The 19231-nt window shown below is 34.0% G+C and overlaps 2 protein-coding genes across 3 annotated transcripts; one reads left to right on the forward strand and one right to left on the reverse strand.

Moving 5' to 3' along the window:
- The first annotated feature begins 108 nt into the window (after positions 1 to 108).
- On the forward strand, positions 109 to 14669 carry LOC140056090 (TBC1 domain family member 31-like). Of its 2 annotated transcripts, XM_072101334.1 has the most exons (22): positions 109 to 248; positions 769 to 924; positions 1593 to 1708; positions 2538 to 2716; positions 3365 to 3513; positions 3930 to 4089; positions 4666 to 4866; positions 5504 to 5659; positions 6030 to 6112; positions 6512 to 6658; positions 7124 to 7257; positions 7816 to 7949; positions 8254 to 8433; positions 9016 to 9195; positions 9705 to 9910; positions 10999 to 11134; positions 11610 to 11702; positions 12048 to 12188; positions 12753 to 12869; positions 13284 to 13361; positions 13616 to 13730; positions 14363 to 14669. In XM_072101334.1, the coding sequence occupies exons 1-22, from the start codon at positions 172 to 174 to the stop codon at positions 14470 to 14472; spliced, it is 3048 nt and encodes a 1015-aa protein (XP_071957435.1). In that variant the 5' UTR covers positions 109 to 171; the 3' UTR covers positions 14473 to 14669. The 2 variants fall into 2 exon arrangements, with proteins under 2 accessions (XP_071957435.1, XP_071957436.1); XM_072101335.1 differs by lacking the exons at positions 109 to 248; positions 769 to 924; positions 1593 to 1708; positions 2538 to 2716 and having other exon boundaries at positions 3386 to 3513; positions 3932 to 4089.
- Positions 14604 to 16470, reverse strand: LOC140057656 (hepatocyte growth factor receptor-like). Its single transcript, XM_072103375.1, has 3 exons — positions 16406 to 16470; positions 15626 to 16287; positions 14604 to 15478 (listed from the first exon to the last, which is right to left on the reverse strand). The coding sequence occupies exons 1-3, from the start codon at positions 16468 to 16470 to the stop codon at positions 14685 to 14687; spliced, it is 1521 nt and encodes a 506-aa protein (XP_071959476.1). The 3' UTR covers positions 14604 to 14684.
- Positions 16471 to 19231: the final 2761 nt, after the last annotated feature.

Consider the following 19231-nt stretch of genomic DNA (forward strand, 5'->3'; position numbering starts at 1 on the left):
ATTGTCACGGGTGACTGAACACAAAACTCTAAAATGTGATCACGTGGTATTAAAAGGCTACCATGATTGGGCATATTTTAGGTGGCATTGAGGGGCGGTGAGAGGGCGCTAAATTCAAAAACAAAAAAAAATCCAGATTTGTTATGTTTTGCTAATTTTTCGTCACATAAAATGCAAAACCTTGACATTACAAAGAAGGAATCTGGAAAAATATGGCACAGAAAACCTTCTGCGTCTTATGAAGATGGGTATGGAATATTTAGATTAACATTTAAATTGGTTATTGTGTGCACCAAATAGTAATTAACTAGGCCTAGCTAGGCCCGCCTCTAGTTCTAGGCCTACCTTACCTAGGCCTGACTGACTGAGGGGCCTAGCTAGCCTAGCCTACATTTAGTCTTACTACTAGCTAGCCTAGTTAGTAGAGGGTAGGGGAATCTACCTACTTAGTTTAAGAGACAGAGTAGTGGAGTAGGCTAGACTGGCTAGGCCTGGGAATATATACGCAGGTATAACTAGATACGGCCTACTACTAGGCCTAAGGCCTACTAGGGAGCCTAGTAAGTAGTAGTCTAGGCCTAGATGAATAATAGTAATACTAATAGAAGAAGTAGGCCTAGACTACTAGAGTGTAGAGAGAGAAGAACAATAATGGCTGACCTGACCGTTCAGGCCTAGGCCTAGTAGGATAACATCAACTGCACTTATAATACAAAAACATTCAAATTTAAAACAGAACTTACTTTACAAAGACCCATTTCTTTTCAGAGTGATTGTCAAGATTAGTCATGGCTCTCCTGGACCCTTTCTGTCACATACCCATAACATTCGCTTTCTACATGCGACATTTGACACCTCCGGAGACCGATTTGTGGCTGGTGATCACCAAGGAAATCTGATAGTCTTTGACCTCACAAGAAACAGGTATTGTAGCACGGTCGCTCATATGTCAATAGTTTTTGGGTGACAATGTATTAATATGAATGGCACCATCGACAGTATCACCAAATAATGACGTATTTATTCGAAAAAAACACCCCACCATGGCATTGTTTAGGAGAGTATTTAGGGGACGTTTATTCGAGGGATATCAAAATGCTTAGTAAATTGTAGAAAATGTCATTCTACTACAAATAGAAATGTGTCCAATACAATATTATGTATATATGCATATGATGGGGCATCTATTTGAGAGGGGGGAATTTATTCATTATGATGTTCTATGGGGGAAGGAGCATGTAAGGAAGAAAATTTAGTTGAATGAAACTATCATGTTGGACTGTACTAGCAATCAGCAAAACTTTTTCTGCAAGTAAACACAGGTTTAAGTATGTTGCATTGTTACAGAGCTTGATGTTTTGATTTGCGTTGAGGTTGCATTTTAAATGCGAACTTCTACAAGCATGGCGCTTAATTTATATACAGTATTTACATATATTGGTAAGGAAAAAATTTAATTTATTTAATTTATTTCCAACGTAAAAATTTATTTGAGTACTATATTTAACCTAAACTAATCGTCGTTCTTAATATCTTGTATGACTCTCTAGAATAAATAGCTTTAGTTTGTTTATCAAAAATTTTCTTTACAGGTTTCAATTAGTTCAGAAAACTGGAAAATCATGTACATCATTAGCATTCAAGTTGCGAAGAAAAACAGAAGTACTTGCTACGTTCGCAGACTACTCTATTAAATGCTATGATACTGGTCAGTGTGCATTAAATTCTATGATACTGGTCAGTGTGCATTAAATTCTATGATACTGGTCAGTGTGCATTAAATGCTTTGATACTGGTCAGTGTGCATTAAATGCTATGATACTGGTCAGTGTGCATTAAATGCTATGATACTGGTCAGTGTGCATTAAATGCTATGATACTGGTCAGTGTGCATTAAATTCTATGATACTGGTCAGTGTGCATTAAATGCTTTGATACTGGTCAGTGTGCATTAAATGCTATGATACTGGTCAGTGTGCATTAAATGCTATGATACTGGTCAGTGTACATTAAATTCTATGATACTGGTCAGTGTGCATTAAATTCTATGATACTGGTCAGTGTGCATTAAATTCTATGATACTGGTCAGTGTGCATTAAATGCTTTGATACTGGTCAGTGTGCATTAAATGCTATGATACTGGTCAGTGTGCATTAAATGCTATGATACTGGTCAGTGTGCATTAAATGCTATGATACTGGTCAATGTGCATTCACTTGAGAAGTTTAAAGCCAATTAATAAAATACAAATACCTCGGCCTGTATCTTATAAAAGTGTGTCTTCTTAAAGAATTTTGATTGGTCAATTTAATATCACATGCTGTGCATTATTTTTTCTCATTTTGAAAATGTTGTTATGGTGAAAGATGCATGACGGTCCTATTTAATTGAACAGTCAATCCATCAAATTTTTATATTCTAGTATTGAAGCAGAATTATTTGATTGGTGTCCTACTGTTCATAGAATTTGGTATGTAAGATAGCTTTTTTGCACCTTAAATATAGTGTTTTTTTAAAAATGTGTACTGTCATTCAGATACCAAAGAATTGGTAAGCTGGATGAAAGGTCACAGGACCGCCGTGCATTCGATTTCTGTTCACGGATCTGGACGTTATGCAATCACTACCTCTGCAGATGCGGCATTGCTTTGGGATCTTGATACGTTTACAAGGAAGAGAAAGCTAAATGTTAAAGATAATGTTGATATTGTGAAGGTAGGTATTACATTTTGTTAACTATCATCTTAAAAGTGGCTATGGAATCTGACAGCAACTCAACTTATTTCAACATATTTGTCACTACTTAGAGTTGCTGACATAAATCACCTTTAGTGAGCTAGAGGCAGTCTTGCTAAACATTGTCTCCTTTTTTTACATCGTAGAATTCTATCTTAATTAATAAAAAAATATTCAAAACTTCTATCAACTAAAAGAGTCAAAGAAAGTGAGGTACATTCTACAGTCGCCACATATGCTAATATTGTTACAATCCTTCAGGAAAACACCTCTAGACTTTTTCAGTTTTCTTTACAGTAGGGAGCTCCACAAAATGTGTCTTCTGCCATAATTAGCTAGCGGCCTAAAGAATATTAATACATAGTATACAGTAGATAGCCTACTCTAGTTAGTAGTTGTAGGCTACTAGTAGTAGATTTGTAGTAGTACAGTAGCTAGCCTCAGGCACTAGTTGGTAAAACCCAGTGCAGTTAACGATCCTTCAGGAAAACACCTCATGACTTTTTCAGTTATTAAAGTGCATATACAGTAGGGAGCCACAGCTACATAAATGTTTCTTCTGCCACAATTATTCATCTAGTACTTGATTCACATTGTTCCATTAATCGATGTTACACCCTCTTGCAGGTCTTCTTTCTACCACTCAGTAACACCATCATTACGTGTTTTAAAGATGATTCCATCTTTGCATGGGAATCGGACACACTTAAATGTAAATATCAGCTACCATTACCAGAAGGTCAACGGCCTCAATACAAGGCTTTTGCAACAACTAGGTATGTCGATTCATGTCAAGACAGTAGAACTTCTATTCAAGACCCAACAAAGTAACCCCTTAATAGTGGTGTCTCCTGAATATTACTCATCGTTCATTTCATGAGAAAGTGTCCTCTTAATAGAGGTGTGTCCCATGAATATGTGTGCTGTGTCTCAAAGCAGAGGTTCTACTGTATTTTAAACATTTTGGGAAGAATGGCATGTCATACCTATACTTGAGCTTGAATATATATAAAAATCAAACACCTGCTGGTGGCGCTACATAAAAATAAAACAATTACTAGACACGTGTGACAAGTCTATCAACTATAACTAGAGAACATTTAGTGGTGGTTGTATATGTATGTATATATTGTATGTATTTTACGTTATGTATTTTACGTTTTATTCTACATTTTCATTTAATTTTAAAAAGAGATGGCAGATTGTTAGTAGCAGGAGGTAAATCCAGATTCCTACATGTTTGGTGTCTGGACACACACAGTCTAATGAGGGTAATAGAGCTTCCTACCAAAGTGCATGTTGTTAAACAGCTGCAGTTTTTACCAGAGAGTTTTGATGGAGGCTCAGGCCAGGTGGGTTTTAAATGTTATGAATCATGTTTTCTGCGTTCTCATTTTCCACTGAGTGAGTGGCCGAGCGGTTAAGACAGTGGAACTGTAATACATTGCCAAAACATAACAGACTCACTCGCTCCATGGTTCTGGTGGTAGAAGGATTAGATAAGGATTATAAACTGTAGGTCAAGTGTACAGTACACATTCTGGATCTTGTGCACTTTAAAGAACACGTAGTACATCTTTCGAGACAAGTAGGGTGTTACCCCGATGGACTAGTACACACACACAGACACTGTCACTTATCATAAATTGACCTTCTGGGAGAACATTCTTTAACTGAAGAGGTCCCTGAGTTAGTATAAAAAATAAAAGAAATATGCCTCATCCCTCAGATGTGATGTTGAGTTGATGGTTTTATTCATAACATGCAAAATAAAGAACTAAGTACACTTTACACTGGTCCCAGTCTAGTATACGTATTATCCGTTACACTGTGGCTGCCATAGAGGGCCAAATCCAGATTTACGCTGAGGATCATTGAAAGTATACATTTAATATCTAGTTTTTAAATTTTTAGTTTGCTTTTTGTAGGTTGTTGGAGTACTAAGCCAAGATGGTATAATGCGTTTCATGAACATATTTAGTTGCCGACTTGATTTTGACATTGGAACACTAGAGGATCGCATACTAAATGTAGACATTAGCCCAACTGGGCGCCATATTGTAGCCATTGTTGAAAGTGGTTGTATTAATCTGTATTGTGTGTCTGCACTTACTGCTGAAAGAAACAAGGCAAGCAAAAACTAACCCATTTAAGAAATTAAGGTGTAATATAGATTACAATAAAAAAAAAAACCAGTAGGAAACAAAATTGCCATGTTGGTTTACAGTATACTGAACAAAATCAATGTAATAACCTTTGACACCATACTGTACCTCATCTTTCTTTTATTCATCCATAAGAAAATATAGTAAAAAGCATAAAAACATAAATATAGCAGAGTGAAATATGGACAAAAAGGAAGGAGAGAATAGGCAACTACTGTACATGCTTTCGAGGTCAACTTCTATTTCTTTTAGAAGATATCAAGCAAATCATGCAAAACATTATTAATCAAACACCTACATCAATGGGTTGTTTTGTATAATTTGTCTCATATTATTCTGTATATATCACAATGATTATCTTATGATGTCATCATCATATTGTAAAAATTATTTTAATATTTAATATTGGTCATGACATCATTTAATTAAGACATTAAAAAGGGTTATTCTATAGTTTATGATAAAACCTTAAATTTCTTTTGGATTTTGTAGAAAACATATATTTTATGATACGTAGTGTAATCGGTCCTTTAAAATATTTTTTTTTTAACAATTTGCTTAGTGGATCTAGTATAAACTTTATTGTTTTTTACAACTTTAGCCACCACCTCCACTTGTGAAAATGGCAACTCAGAAGCCTCGAGTTAGATCATACACCAAATCTCAAGCACAAGGAATGGGAAGAAGTAAGACAATCAAAACAGAAGAGCCTAGGCTGCCAATGGATGTGGCGTCCATTAAAGATACAGAGGCAGAAGTAAGTTGGCTTTATAGAAAACACATTCATTGTTCACTGAAAATTTTTTTTTTAATAGAAAATTTTAATTTCAAATAATACTGTACTGAAGGTAAAAATTGGATCAGAGAAACAAATTATTTACCTAAAACCGTAAAAATATTAATAAAATCCAATTTGTTTAAAGTTTGCATGGCGAAATTAATTATGGTTGATATACTGTAAAGTTTGCAGTACACCATGTTCTGAAAAGAACTGTTGTACTGCAAACTTTGAAAAAATCTAACTTTGAATACTGTAGGACTTTTTGTTAAAATTAACTTAATTTAAAAAAAATTAATTTATGTAAACTTTGATGAACAAGCATTTTATCTATATTTTGCTTTTCCAGGTTTCAGGTCTACCAGAAGGACTGGATATGAATCGCTTAAAAGCTATTCTGAAAGGTTATGGAGAGTATCCAGCTAAATATAGGTAAACAATTAACATGATGAATTTTAGAATATGGATTGTGGTAGAAAGTTCAACGATAATGTCTAGCATTCTTGAAGAGTGTACAGGAAGAAACAAAAACTATATTATAAGGTTTATTCTTTATATCTGTATATTTGTTATGTTTAATCAGGCAACAACTCCCTGGTTTAATCTTATTTTCTGTTTTATTTATCTTTACTTTAATTGTGATTTGAGTGATTAAAGTCTGAAAGGAATTTTCATAAAGGACTAATAAACCTGAATGCAGACAATCATGAAGATAAATATCAGCCATCATCAACTATTATGCTTTACTACATATCCCTTTATCTATTTTACTTCTTTTTTTTTTTCTAATAAATACATATAATATGTGTTTGTACATGAAAATCATTTCAGAATGTTTATCTGGCGGTCTGTTCTTCGACTTCCTGAGAATCATGCAGCATTTAGCAGCCTGGTGGATAAAGGCACTCATATGGCATGGTCAAAGGTGCATCAGGATTATCCCATTAAGAGCAGGAAACTTCTCAGAGTATTACAAAGGTAATTTAAATGCTGAACAGCAATTATACCTCCCTTCATGCTTCATTGCTTGTCAGATCCAAAAGTTCATGGTTTGTCTCAAAACGTTGGCCTAAGACGACCTAGGCTAAGTTTACAGCTTTTGCTTTCTGCTAGTGAAATCATTTATTGCAGGTGACAGTTTTACACTGCATAGTCTGTTGGAAGGTTTTTTGTTATCCAATGAGAAGCGTTCTAATATAGACATTCAGTTTGTCTCTTTAGGAGAAAAAACTATGTTATGCTAGGCATTAGTCATCACTCATTTGCCATTTTTAGATACAGTTCTATCATATGTGGCATATTTTTCTATTCTCTTGAAATTTAATTTAACTTCCCCTGTTAAAAATCTATCCTAAATACAAATTACATGATTGTTTGGTATCTTTAAACCATCAATATAATTTAGGATTTAATGTTTTTTTAATTTCATTTTCTTTTTGCCAGAACGCTATCAGCCTTGGCGCATTGGAGTGTTGTATTTGGAGAGACCAACTATCTTCCAGTTCTTGCTTTTCCATTTATCAAGTTGTTTCAAAACAACCAGTTGGTTTGCTTTGAAATTATTGCTACTGTTTTGAGTATGTGAATTGTTGTTGTTTTTCATTATACTCACTTTTATAGTATAGCTTGGTGGTTAACATGCTTGCCTTCCAATCTCAAGGTCCAGGGTTCAATCCTGACCTAGTACCAGGGTTCTAACTCATGACTTTTTCAACTCCACTCCCTAAGCCTTATATGAGACTTAGTTTAGAAGCACGATTTTAATTATAAAATTGTTTATCCATCCTGTAATTGGTGAGTTTGTTCTCGCTGTTGGATGAGTATGAAATGATAATCTGTAAATTTAAACTTAAAAGAATTAGGATTGGTTTACATTCAGTTCAGTATACTATTGTATTTTTGCGATACATTATTTTTTTTTCTTTAATTTCATTACTCTCTTATTTTTGAGAGAGTATTATATCGTTTTAATAGTTACGTTGCCTTTATATATTAATTTTGTATTATGTATGTGTTGAAATGAAATTTAAAAAAATAAATAAATAAAAAGTTTGTTAATATTATTTATCTCTTTGCATAGACAATTTCTTCAGTTCTATAGTTCTTTAATGGTTTTCTTGTTGTCGTTCTTTTAGTAAATTGGTGTCAACACTGGTTTGAGTTCTTTCCAAACCCACCTATCAATATCTTGTCTGTAGTTGAGAATCTTTTGGCTCATCACGATAAAGCACTCTTGCAACACTTTGTAAAACATGGCATCACAACGCAGGTGAGGTATTGATTTATTGTAAAAATAATTGAAACTGTTTCTTCAAACTTTGCAGACACTTATAAAACACTTAACACACTAATTTGTGTAAATTTTAGTCATATGGCTTAAGCTAAAAAGTATATAAGTCGAAAGATAAATCAATTTTACATTGGAAAATACTATTTTTATTACTAAACCAGATTGTCATTGATTTAAAAAATCATTATTTTCTTCCTCTGTTTAAGTGTATTTAAATTTTTAAATTATATACTTTATATGTTAAATTGTATTTGTTTGTCAAATTTGTAATGAATAAATAAAGGTATATGCTTGGCCAATGATGGAGACACTGTTCTCGGAGATTGTAACAAGAGATGAATGGTTAAAGCTATGGGACAACATCTTCACCAATCATCCATCATTTATGATGTATGTTGTAGCTGCTTACCTGATCTGCTCAAGACAGCCTCTCATAAATTGTGTTGAACTATCAGATTTTGAAGTAAGTACTCATTAGAATTATTTATTGAATTTAGCTTTCATCAAAGATTGAATTGATCATACATTAAATTTCATTTAAGTAATTTTAGTATACAAGTACTAAATGTTTATGAGTTAGATGGTGAGAATATTATGAGTTAAAAAATTGAAAATAGAGCATTAAATATTCTCTCCATTCAACAAATACAAAACAATCATTATTTGTTTTATAACATACCTACTTTTTTTCAATTTATCCATTGTAAATCATAGACAAATGCTAAGCCAACAAGCTATACCATTCAAAAAGGCAGTGCTCTAACTTTAGATTTAGATGCGGTCTAGAACAGTTATTGACGGTGTGCAATAAGTTGATTTCCAAACCTGATTAGTCAACAATGTCACATGACAAACATTCCTAAAATGTTTACGAAAAGCTGAATATGCATTAGCCGTTCATTATCAGCATTAGATATCACTTTAATGAGATAGGGCTAATTCCAAATGACATGTTACAGGTAATTAACCAATCAAATTGTATGAATACAAATGTGTATGTACTGTGTATATATGATGGACAATCAATCTATTATTTTTTTCACAGTATTTTTTCCACCACCGTAATCCTGTTGATATCACTGCAGTAATAAAGTGTGCATATGAACTCCAAAACACCACGCCCAATGAAATCAATCCTGTGAAGGCCATAGAAGACTTTAGGCCTTTAACTCGGGGCCAGTATCCAGTGTTCAATAAATACCCCAAGTTTATTGTCGATTACCAGGTAAATGACAGCATTTTTCATTTGATACATTCTCATATTAGCAAAAAATAACAACTTGTAACTAGCTGCAACCAGGTTTGCATAGTGTTAAGGAAATTTTGTGAAGAAAGGGAATCCTGTGAAATCTCAGGAGAAAACACACTAGCATTAGACGAATTTGTACTGCACATATGTCTTGACTGACCTACCACAGTACACCTGTTTGAAAGTATTAGAGTATGATATTGTGTTGCCATCCCCCCTCCCCCCAACTATTATCACAATGACAATATTGTACTTCTGATATTTCACAAGATTCACAATTACGGGTATCATGTAATAAGTTGGAAGATCAAAGTATGTTTACAACTTGTTCAGATTTATGCAGGTGTGAATGGTACACTAATTACAATTCTTGTACGTTTTATATAAAATTAAAATACATCACTTTTTTGTTTTACAACTGGTAATGAATACAAACATCTAGAGGTTCTGTACTTCTATGTTTTTTCTTTTTGTATCTGTTGCAGGCTCAGGAACGAGAACAGATTAGACAAGATGAAATGGACTATCTGCACCAGAGAGAAGTGGCAAACGAGATTAAAGAGCAGACAGAGCTGAGAAAGAAGAAAGAGGAGGGATGGTATCACCAGCAAGAGCTGCTACAAGAGGCAGAAGAAGAAAGAAGAAGGAACTTGATGACAGAGGAACAGAAACTTGCGGATCAAAGACTTAGGTGAACTTTCATTTATTCATCAGTGTGGAAAATTAGTTTCATTTATTGTCATTTTCATATAAAATATACATTTCGTTCTCTGAGCTCTGAGATATACTAAAACACATAAATGAAAAACTATTACAAAGTGTCAGATCACTCTCATCTGGTATACTGTCAAGCAATCATTCAGTGCCTGAATGGCAGCTGGATAAAAACTGTTAAGAAACCTATTTGTATGAAAGATGATGAACCGGTAACGTCTACCACTATCACCTCAAATACATTATGCATGGCATGAGTAGAATCTTGCAAAATAGAGTTTGTTTTCTTAATTAATTGATTTGAAAATATTTCTTGCTGTGGTAATCCATTTGCAGCTCAAAGGAAACTATACTGTGATACGCCAATATGATTGAGAGGGTTTATATGCCACAACTCTACAGATCATACATAAACCGATGTAAAGCGAATAATGAATTTGAATAACTCAGTACCACTACATGGTATCATCAATTGTCATCCTGGTATATCCTGATAAAAGCAGCAGGCCCAATAACTACTTTGACATAAACGGGGACTGAATTTCTACTTTAGTTAGCAAAAGCATTAGTAGGAATGAGAGAAAGAGTGAAGAGTTATTAATGAGTGGCCAAGCGGTTAAGACATTGGAACCTAACCATACCTAACCATGATATAGGCAAGGGTTCGAGGCTTACTCACTCCCTGGTTCTGCTGGTAGAACGAGTCTTCTTAGACAAGGACTATAAACCATAGGTCCAGTGTACACATCTGACTCAAGTGCACTTTAAAGAACCTAGTACATCTTTCGAGACGAGTAGAGGGTTACTCCGGTGTACTAGACACTTTTATCATAACTCATCAGGACTCACCTTGATTGTCAGCATACGCTGTTAACCCTATATAAATAAGTTTAAGGAAAAAAACAAATAAAAATGAATTTGTGCACAGATTGCATCTACACTGCATACCCATAAATGCATACTATAAAGTTAGCTGTACTACTAGTAAAATATTGATAATTAATTAAATTTTATGATTATTTTTGTATTATTTTTGTTTATATTATACTGTTAAAATTTGTTTAGATTGCAAGCTATGAAACGTGAGCTTTGTATGCGGGAAATGCAGGTACTGGATGCTACACGGATGCGTTTCATGGAACATCAAGGTAACCAGCGAGAAACACAGTTGAGGAGACTTGACGATGAGCTGACGAGAAAGGTCAGTAGTAGAATTGGTGTTCAAAAACAAGAAGCACTGCCTTATTCCCTTGAAAAATGTCGTACTGATGACCACTGGGACTGGATAATCAAGCATCATAACTAACAACCAATTTCTCCCAGTACCTTGTCTAAATGTTCAGTGAATTGCATTGTTTTTTGTATTGAATTTAATAGAACCTTTTATGATGAAAAGGAACAAAATTAAGTGAAATCTACTATACTATCATCAGTTCAAAATATTAAACTCAGTGACGTAACAGGTATGAGTGCTCACTGGCTTAACTAAGGGCCTCGGAGCCTATAGGCCTGGAGGGGAAAATGGCTTTAAAGTATGTCGAATAAGGCTAAAAGCACCCTGCATCGTTGAAGGGCGACTTGGGGTTCCTAAAACCAGGAGCCTCAGCGTTACATCACTGATTAAACTACAGTACTATTGTCTTAAAGTTCATGATAGCTACCATATTTTCTTGCAGTCCTTTCTTCGTGAACAAGAAACACAATCAGCTGTAGCAGATGTTGAAATCAAAAGCATGGAATTAGAAATACAGAAGGAACGGCTACATCAGGTATTCTACTTATACAACTCATAAACAATACTGTTATAAGGGTCTTTCCCACCTATTCAAATAGGTAGAATGTCAATGTTTTGTTTTCACGTGGCTACGGAAATATAGATTTGGCGCATAACCGCCTAGAGCATTGTGAAAACAAAACATTGATTCGGCGGCGGACTTGAACCGTGCTGGAACAAGTGTGAAGACCCTTTAATGGAGTAGTGAATCTTTACTATGATTTTGCTTAGAAAATTACTCTAAATGTGATATGGAATATTAAGTTTGATTGTTGGTAGCATATCTAGTTTCCTCTTGATTTTTTTTTGAATTCTTTATCATTTAATGTATTTTTTATAGGAATTGGCCAAGGAATCAAGTACTGTGGAGTTTAAGGAAAAGCTATACCAAGACTCTCACAGGCGGCAAACTGACCTTGCAGAAAGGGTCAGCAGGAAAACCTGGCACAGTAACCAGCTTGACCATCAACAAGATAGTACGGTCAGTTATTTTAAACCAAAAACGTGTAGTACTGAAATAGATTTAAAAATTAATTCACTCTCAACTCAGTATATATTTATAATGCTAACTTTGACCGATGATTCCAGGTGCAATGTATAATGTTTTAACTTTTTTGAGTTTTTGTCTGTTTTTAACATCTGCATATTATATTGTTTTACTTTTAGCATCAGGAAAAAGAATTTTAAGTTTTTATTTATTTTTTAAAATTTTATTTTTAGAGATGAAAACCTCCCCTAAATAGTTGATATACATGAAACAGTAATATAATGTAATGATATATACAAAAATGACAACATATTTAAAACGTTTAGAAAAGTGAAAATAAATATCGTGTATCTTGTTTAGTTAAGGGAAACAAATATACATTTTTAAATTGTGGTCTTTAAAATATGAAAACTCTTTGGTTTATATTTCGCTTTCAAGTAATTATTGTTACAAAAGGTACAACAACAAAGGTCTACATTACAGCATTGATAATGTTTCCATTTAATTGTTTTAATTAATTAATCCATTAATGTTATTTACTTTTCTTTATCTTTATAGAATGCTCAATGGAGGTTGGCTTTAGCTGATCAACGTAAAACAGACTTAGAATACCAGAATGAAGTAAAACATCGTCAAAGATTGGATGACATCGACAGGAAGTTACATCAGTTACAAGTAAATAATAATATAGTAATAGTCATATAGCATAATTCTTATATAGCACAAATAAGCAAGCTCTCAATGCACTGTACATTAATTAAAATAGAGTGGCAATAAGTTAAATTGTTTGAAAAGGAAATACTTCAACTGGATCTTGAATCTTGAGTTTAGAGTAGTACACTGTCTGATTGAAATTGGTAGGGAATTCCACAGAGTTGGCGCTGCCACAGAAAATGCTTTTCCACCATATGTACTGTAGATGTCCTGTCCTGTTGCATTGGTTTTGTCATAATTGGTGTGCCATATGAGTTTTTGACGTTTTCATATGTGTTTTTTCAATTATAATTATTGAAAACTAGGATTTGTCTTTGCATATTGTTTATAGAGTAATTGAGATACAACAGAAAGTAATGTTTTCTTTCGTTGTAGATAAGTACTCTGCAAACCAAATCAACCAATGAAGAGGAAGCTATCTGGGATACGATAGAAGAACTTAAAAGAGAAAAGGTTTGTCATTTCCCTGTTTCCCTATTTCTCAATAAAAATACTACTCTGTATAAAGACTGTCTACACTATCAAACTTGCCTATAGTATATATGGACATGATGATGTCATATCACTACCATATTTGGGCATATCACTACTATATTTGGGCACATCACATTTTTTTTGTCAAACTAGTTTGATAGTGTAGACAGAGCTTTAGGTTGCCCAAAACTGTAAACATGTAAGCCTAAATATGTTCACCTTTTGATTTGTAGGATCTAATTTGGGAAATGTTGATTAAACAAAAAGAGAGAGAAGGCAATGCTGATGTAATTCAACCTGTCATTCAAATTCAGTCTGACAATTCACCCCAACAGACAAATGATGAATGTAAGTATGATTGTTTTACATACTTTCTAGTTCAAGAAACATGTTATTGAATTCTACTACATACCCCTGAAACTTGAATGGAAGAGTATGCATTTTGATATTTATTGCTCCTTGTGTTTTGTTGACATAAATTTTGCGGTACACCACATATAGTTCTGAAAAGAAAGCTACAATAGCAAGATTCATACCAGTCTAACCCAATCTCCTGGACTTTCTGCATGATCACTCCTGCCGGGACAATCAAAGTATATTGATCGAAATGTCGAGAAACTCAAAAGTTTTTTTCTTCAGAACTATACGTTGGTGGTGTACCGCAAACTTTATATCAACATTTCGCAATGCAAACCTTTGAAAAATATATCCTTGTGTTTTATAACTAGCTGCATTCTATATACAAAAAAATATAAGAAAGGTACTGGCTCAATGGTAAGGATAGGCGTCACGTTTGCATTCTTAGGCAAGATGCTTTACTTTCATTACTTTCACTCACATCGTATATAACTATTGCAAAAGAAGAATTTAGGCGGTACTCTCTGAAGCTGCCATGGACCAGATGAAGATGCTATCCAAACAATTTTAATGGATTGTGTGCCACAATATTTCTCATCTTTTTTATGTTTTTGTTTTGATAGTTTCGTTGGATAGAGGAAGACTTGTATTTCCAGAACGTGAAAAAGAGCTGCTTCAACATGTTCGTGAATTAAGAGCCAAAATAGCATCGGACAAGAGTCATCGACCATGATATCATTGTAGAGTACTATACTTTGCCGACGAAATACTGATGTGCTTAATTGGTTAACTAAAGTGATTGTCAAACAAGTACCCCACAATAAGTTATAAAACTTTCAGATAAAATATTTATTTGTGTATAATAATGATAATATAGAAATTGAACATTGTCATAATATTGGCATTTAAAGTAAAGAGCATACATTTTGAGAGAGTAAACAAATATTAGTTGTGGTTCTTTGTGAAATTAAATAATTCGAATTCAATGTGATCAATTAAGTCTTCGATGGCTGGTCTTTGGTCTGGTCTGGAATGAAGACAGGGTCCGCTGATATCCATTAGCGGCATTAATGCTTTGTTAGCGGCAATTCCTTCAATTATAACACCAAAACTGTAGATGTCTGAGGCAAATGTCGGTGGTGTGTTGATGTTATACAGCTCTGGTGCATGTTCCAGGTGATCTTGCATGAGGTCGAAGACATCAGCTTTGTCGGTATCGTTCAATTGGAAGAAATCAAACGGTGCTTCTGCGGTGCAAACTGAGCCAAAATCGACAATTTTTGCGGAGATACGAGGACCCTTGTTGTAAAGAAGAATATTGCGGCTAGCCAGGTCATTGTGAATCAAACTATTCTTCTGCAGTATTTCGATTCCTTCTGCGATGTCCAAAATTATGTGAAAACAATCAACCGTGGTAATATGTGGTGAACCACTTGCCAAAGCTTTCATCAATGATGTTGATTTGAATGATGTTGAGTCGCCAACAAATTCCATAACAATGGCCCATTGTGTGTCGGATGTTACTGCTTCACAAACACCATATACCCGTGGAAACACGTCACTTTCTTGGGATAACACCTTCATTATTCTAGCTTCAAGGGAAACTGCCAGCTTGTCGATGAACCGATTGAATTTGTTAGACTTGTTGGTTGTTGTGATAGCCTTAACAGCCACAAGTTTGCCATTACAATCTCCAAGGCGATTAAGACAAACTTGCCCATACGACCCAGAGCCAAGTACTACCTATAAATTAAAAAGATAATCATTTAATATTAGTTTAGACGTTTTCAAACACATGTGCAGTTTTTTAAAGATCGATTAACCGTATACTTCATAGATACTTTGTCAGGATATTGAAATTCAGAACCGTTTGAATTCAATTTAACCTACCCGATGATTATCCTTCGTTACTGGATACAGACAATCAGATGCCAAACATTGAACATGGTTTTTAAGTTTTCCATCCATTATCTGGATTTCAATTGACATGCAGTTTATCCAGTGTTTCGAAATTAGAGAAGTCTTGAAGTCTTGTTTGATCAGGTGATTGCTACAAATTGATGATTGATCGTAAGAGGTCAGTGAAGTGATGCTTGGACTAGACAGACTTGAGTAATGTCCATTGTTCGTAAGGATGTTACTGTTCCTTCCATCTGGTGTGTATCCAATTGCCGGTACATTATTGATAACGTCCAGGGAGCACCATTTTCTTATCCAGTTAAGAGCTATCATTGAGTCAGCCTCGCCGTTTCTACGTCCAAAGATGCGTCCATCCAGAATGAGGAGATCTCTTGCAAATCCACTTATTATGCCGTTGTCAATGTCAAATGGCAATTCTTGATTTTCATATGCGATGGCTGATGTTTGAGGTAGGGTCACGATAGCAAGTCCATATATGATTTGAATAATTGTGATTCTTAAGGCAGGGGGAACATTACACCAGGTTTGAAACGAAGTTTGATACTCATTTGTCGTATTTTCATCATCATTCACATTAGAGAAACAGCACATGACATATTTGTTGAAGAAGCCTGAAATGGCTGTTCGGCTGAAACAAATACATATTTATTATTTTTTCATTGTATTTGCTGGTTGGGGTGTCCTCGGATATTCATTCATTCATCGTGGTACTTTTTCTGATGAAATAAAATTGTATTATAACTTACCTGTTCTTAAAACATTTACTGGGTTTCCAGGATTTAAAGAAGGTTTTCCACGACCTCCCAGGCATTGCTGAAACAAAAAGGACGCACGTGTTAATATTTAGTAGGTTTAAATTCAAGTTTATATACTGGCACGACCCGTGTTTCTTCGACTATATATAAATAGGCCTAGATGCCCTATACATAATATAATTTTAATTGTTGCTTACCTCTGGAGGTTTAATAGAAAAACTTAATTTGAAAGTATTAAATCTAAAACACAAACAGAAAACCAACACAAAATGAGAAAATCTACCTATTTCTAATGGACTAACGTTTGGTGTACTTTGTAGTAGCGCTTTAAATTGATTATATCGAATTAAAAAACAATTTAAATATAGGACTACCTAATTTTATTTTTAAGAATTAAAAACTTTAATAATCTAAATAAATAAGCAGAAACATACTGAGCTTTGTAGATTGCGTGTTCACTTTTGAAAATGCATCCAAGTAATGTTTTGTTTAGTTGTCATGCAGCTACCATTGTAACTATGTTACCATGAGACACGCGTGCGCATGGAAGAGTGCGCACGAGATACGGAAGCGCATGGCGTATTTGTATAGCAACAAACGTTGATGGCGTGTGTTAAGCTCTACACACTCTTTTTTGTCAATATTATAGTGAAGACAGCTTTAGACATGGCCAGAGGCATTCTTTTAAATTATGCCTCTCGGACATATGTTATTATCGTCACAATGTGAATAAAGTGTAGGCCTATACTGTTCAGGAAACTTTTCTAACGCAGGCCTAGGTCTTCTTGTATTTGTTCAGCAATCCTACTAAAAGACACAGTATTATCTAAAGTTTTCGTAGTTGGCCCCTCCTATATATCGCACTAAAAGTATTTGTAAATCTTGAACGGAAAAAAAGTTAGTCGGCCTGCTCAGAGCATCGTGTCGTGTCCATAGCACACTGACAGTACAGCCAACCATGACATTCATGTTGAATTCTTTAATCTTATTTGTTTTAAATAAAAATGTACTCAATTCATTTCATACGCTCACTCTTCAACAAATTTTATTCTAAATATCTGTATAGAAATACAATTATGTTGATTAGGCCTATATTTATGTTGTTTTGAATCTACGGACTGGGGTGTTTTCTCAGAATCCGAAAATTCTATCGATGTTGAAGTGAATGCTGTTTGTTCATACATAAACTATTGTGCTGATACCATTATACCAAAAATGTACCCAAATTGCAAGCCATGGTTTTTACATGAAACGAAATGTCTCATAGTTAAAAAGAAAAAAGAATATGCAGCCGGTAAGAAAGATGAAGCGAAGCGAATTCAGAAGGAGATTGATGCTAGTATATTAAAAGCAAAACAAAAATATAAAGCTAAAATGGAAAAACATTTCAAGGATAAAGACACGCATTCGGCCTGGAAGGCAATGTATATGCTCACTGACTACAAAGAAAAACCGAAAAAATACGTAGGTGAATGTGACAAGAAGTTTGTGGACTCCTTAAACAAATTTTTCTGCAGATTTGATGATGGTCAATATGAAACAGACATGTTGGCTACCAGTGAGAAACTTAACAATCTTAAAGATAATGAATATAATAATAATAATAATAATAATAATATTGGTAATGATGATAATAATAATGTTCTTGTTAATGAAGACGAGGTCTTAAGAGAATTTGCACGTGTAAAAGTCAATAAGGCAACTGGACCAGATGGGATTTCAAACAGAATTTTAAAAGTGTGCAATATCCAACTATGTCCAATTTTTACTCATATTTTTAATATTATTTTTAGAAATGGTACTGTTCCACGCATATGGAAAACTTCTATCATAAATCCATTGCCTAAAGTTAATAAACCTAGTGTACCAAAAGATTTTAGACCAATTGTAATTACTTCAAATTTAATGAAATGCTTAGAAAGGTTGATTGTTTCTAGACTTAAGGAAAATATTGGTAATGCAGATAAGAATCAATTTGCATACAAGAAAAATAGAGGGGTTGACGATGCTGTTAATTCTTATCTCCATGATGCATATCATCACCTTGATTCAAAAAGAAATTATGTACGGTCTATATTTTTCGATTTCTCCGGTGCTTTTAATACTATTTTACCACATGTTTTAATTGATAGATTATTAAGTTTTAATGTCTCACCTCAGCTCGCCAAAGTTATATATAGTTTTTTGATTAATAGACCGCAGATGGTTAAGTGCAATGGTATCCTATCCAACAAAGAATCTACCAGTGTTGGAGCTCCTCAAGGATGTGTTATCTCTCCAATTTTGTTCTCTTTTTATTCTAGTAGTTTTAATACTTTAAGTAAGTGGTTTTCTTTGCGATAGTAAGCATTATGTAAATGGTAAATGAATTTGTTAATGAAGTTGGAAGATTTGTTAATTGGTGTGAAGATATGAACTTAATACTTAATATTACTAAAACCAAAGAGATGATAATAGATTTTCGTAAAACCGCAGTTGAACATAATGTAATAACTATTAAAGAAACCGAGGTTGAAAGAGTAACCCAATACAAATACTTAGGTACTATAATTGACAACAAATTAAAATGGGAGTCAAACTCTCTCATGATTTCCAAGAAGGCATCTCAAAGGCTCTACTTTCTCAGAAAACTCAAGCAAATTAGAGTTGATAACACTATTTTAATTCTATTTTATCAAAGTATTATTCAAAGTATTTTATCTTTTAGCATTGGATGTTTTTATGGTAACTTTACTGAAAATGATAAGAAAAATATTGAGAGACCACGTAAAATTGCACAACGTATTATTAAAGCTGATCTAACGCCTTGTTCATTTA

This window comes from Antedon mediterranea, chromosome 8 (assembly GCF_964355755.1).
Source record: "Antedon mediterranea chromosome 8, ecAntMedi1.1, whole genome shotgun sequence".
In the NCBI taxonomy this organism is placed as follows: domain Eukaryota; kingdom Metazoa; phylum Echinodermata; class Crinoidea; order Comatulida; family Antedonidae; genus Antedon; species Antedon mediterranea.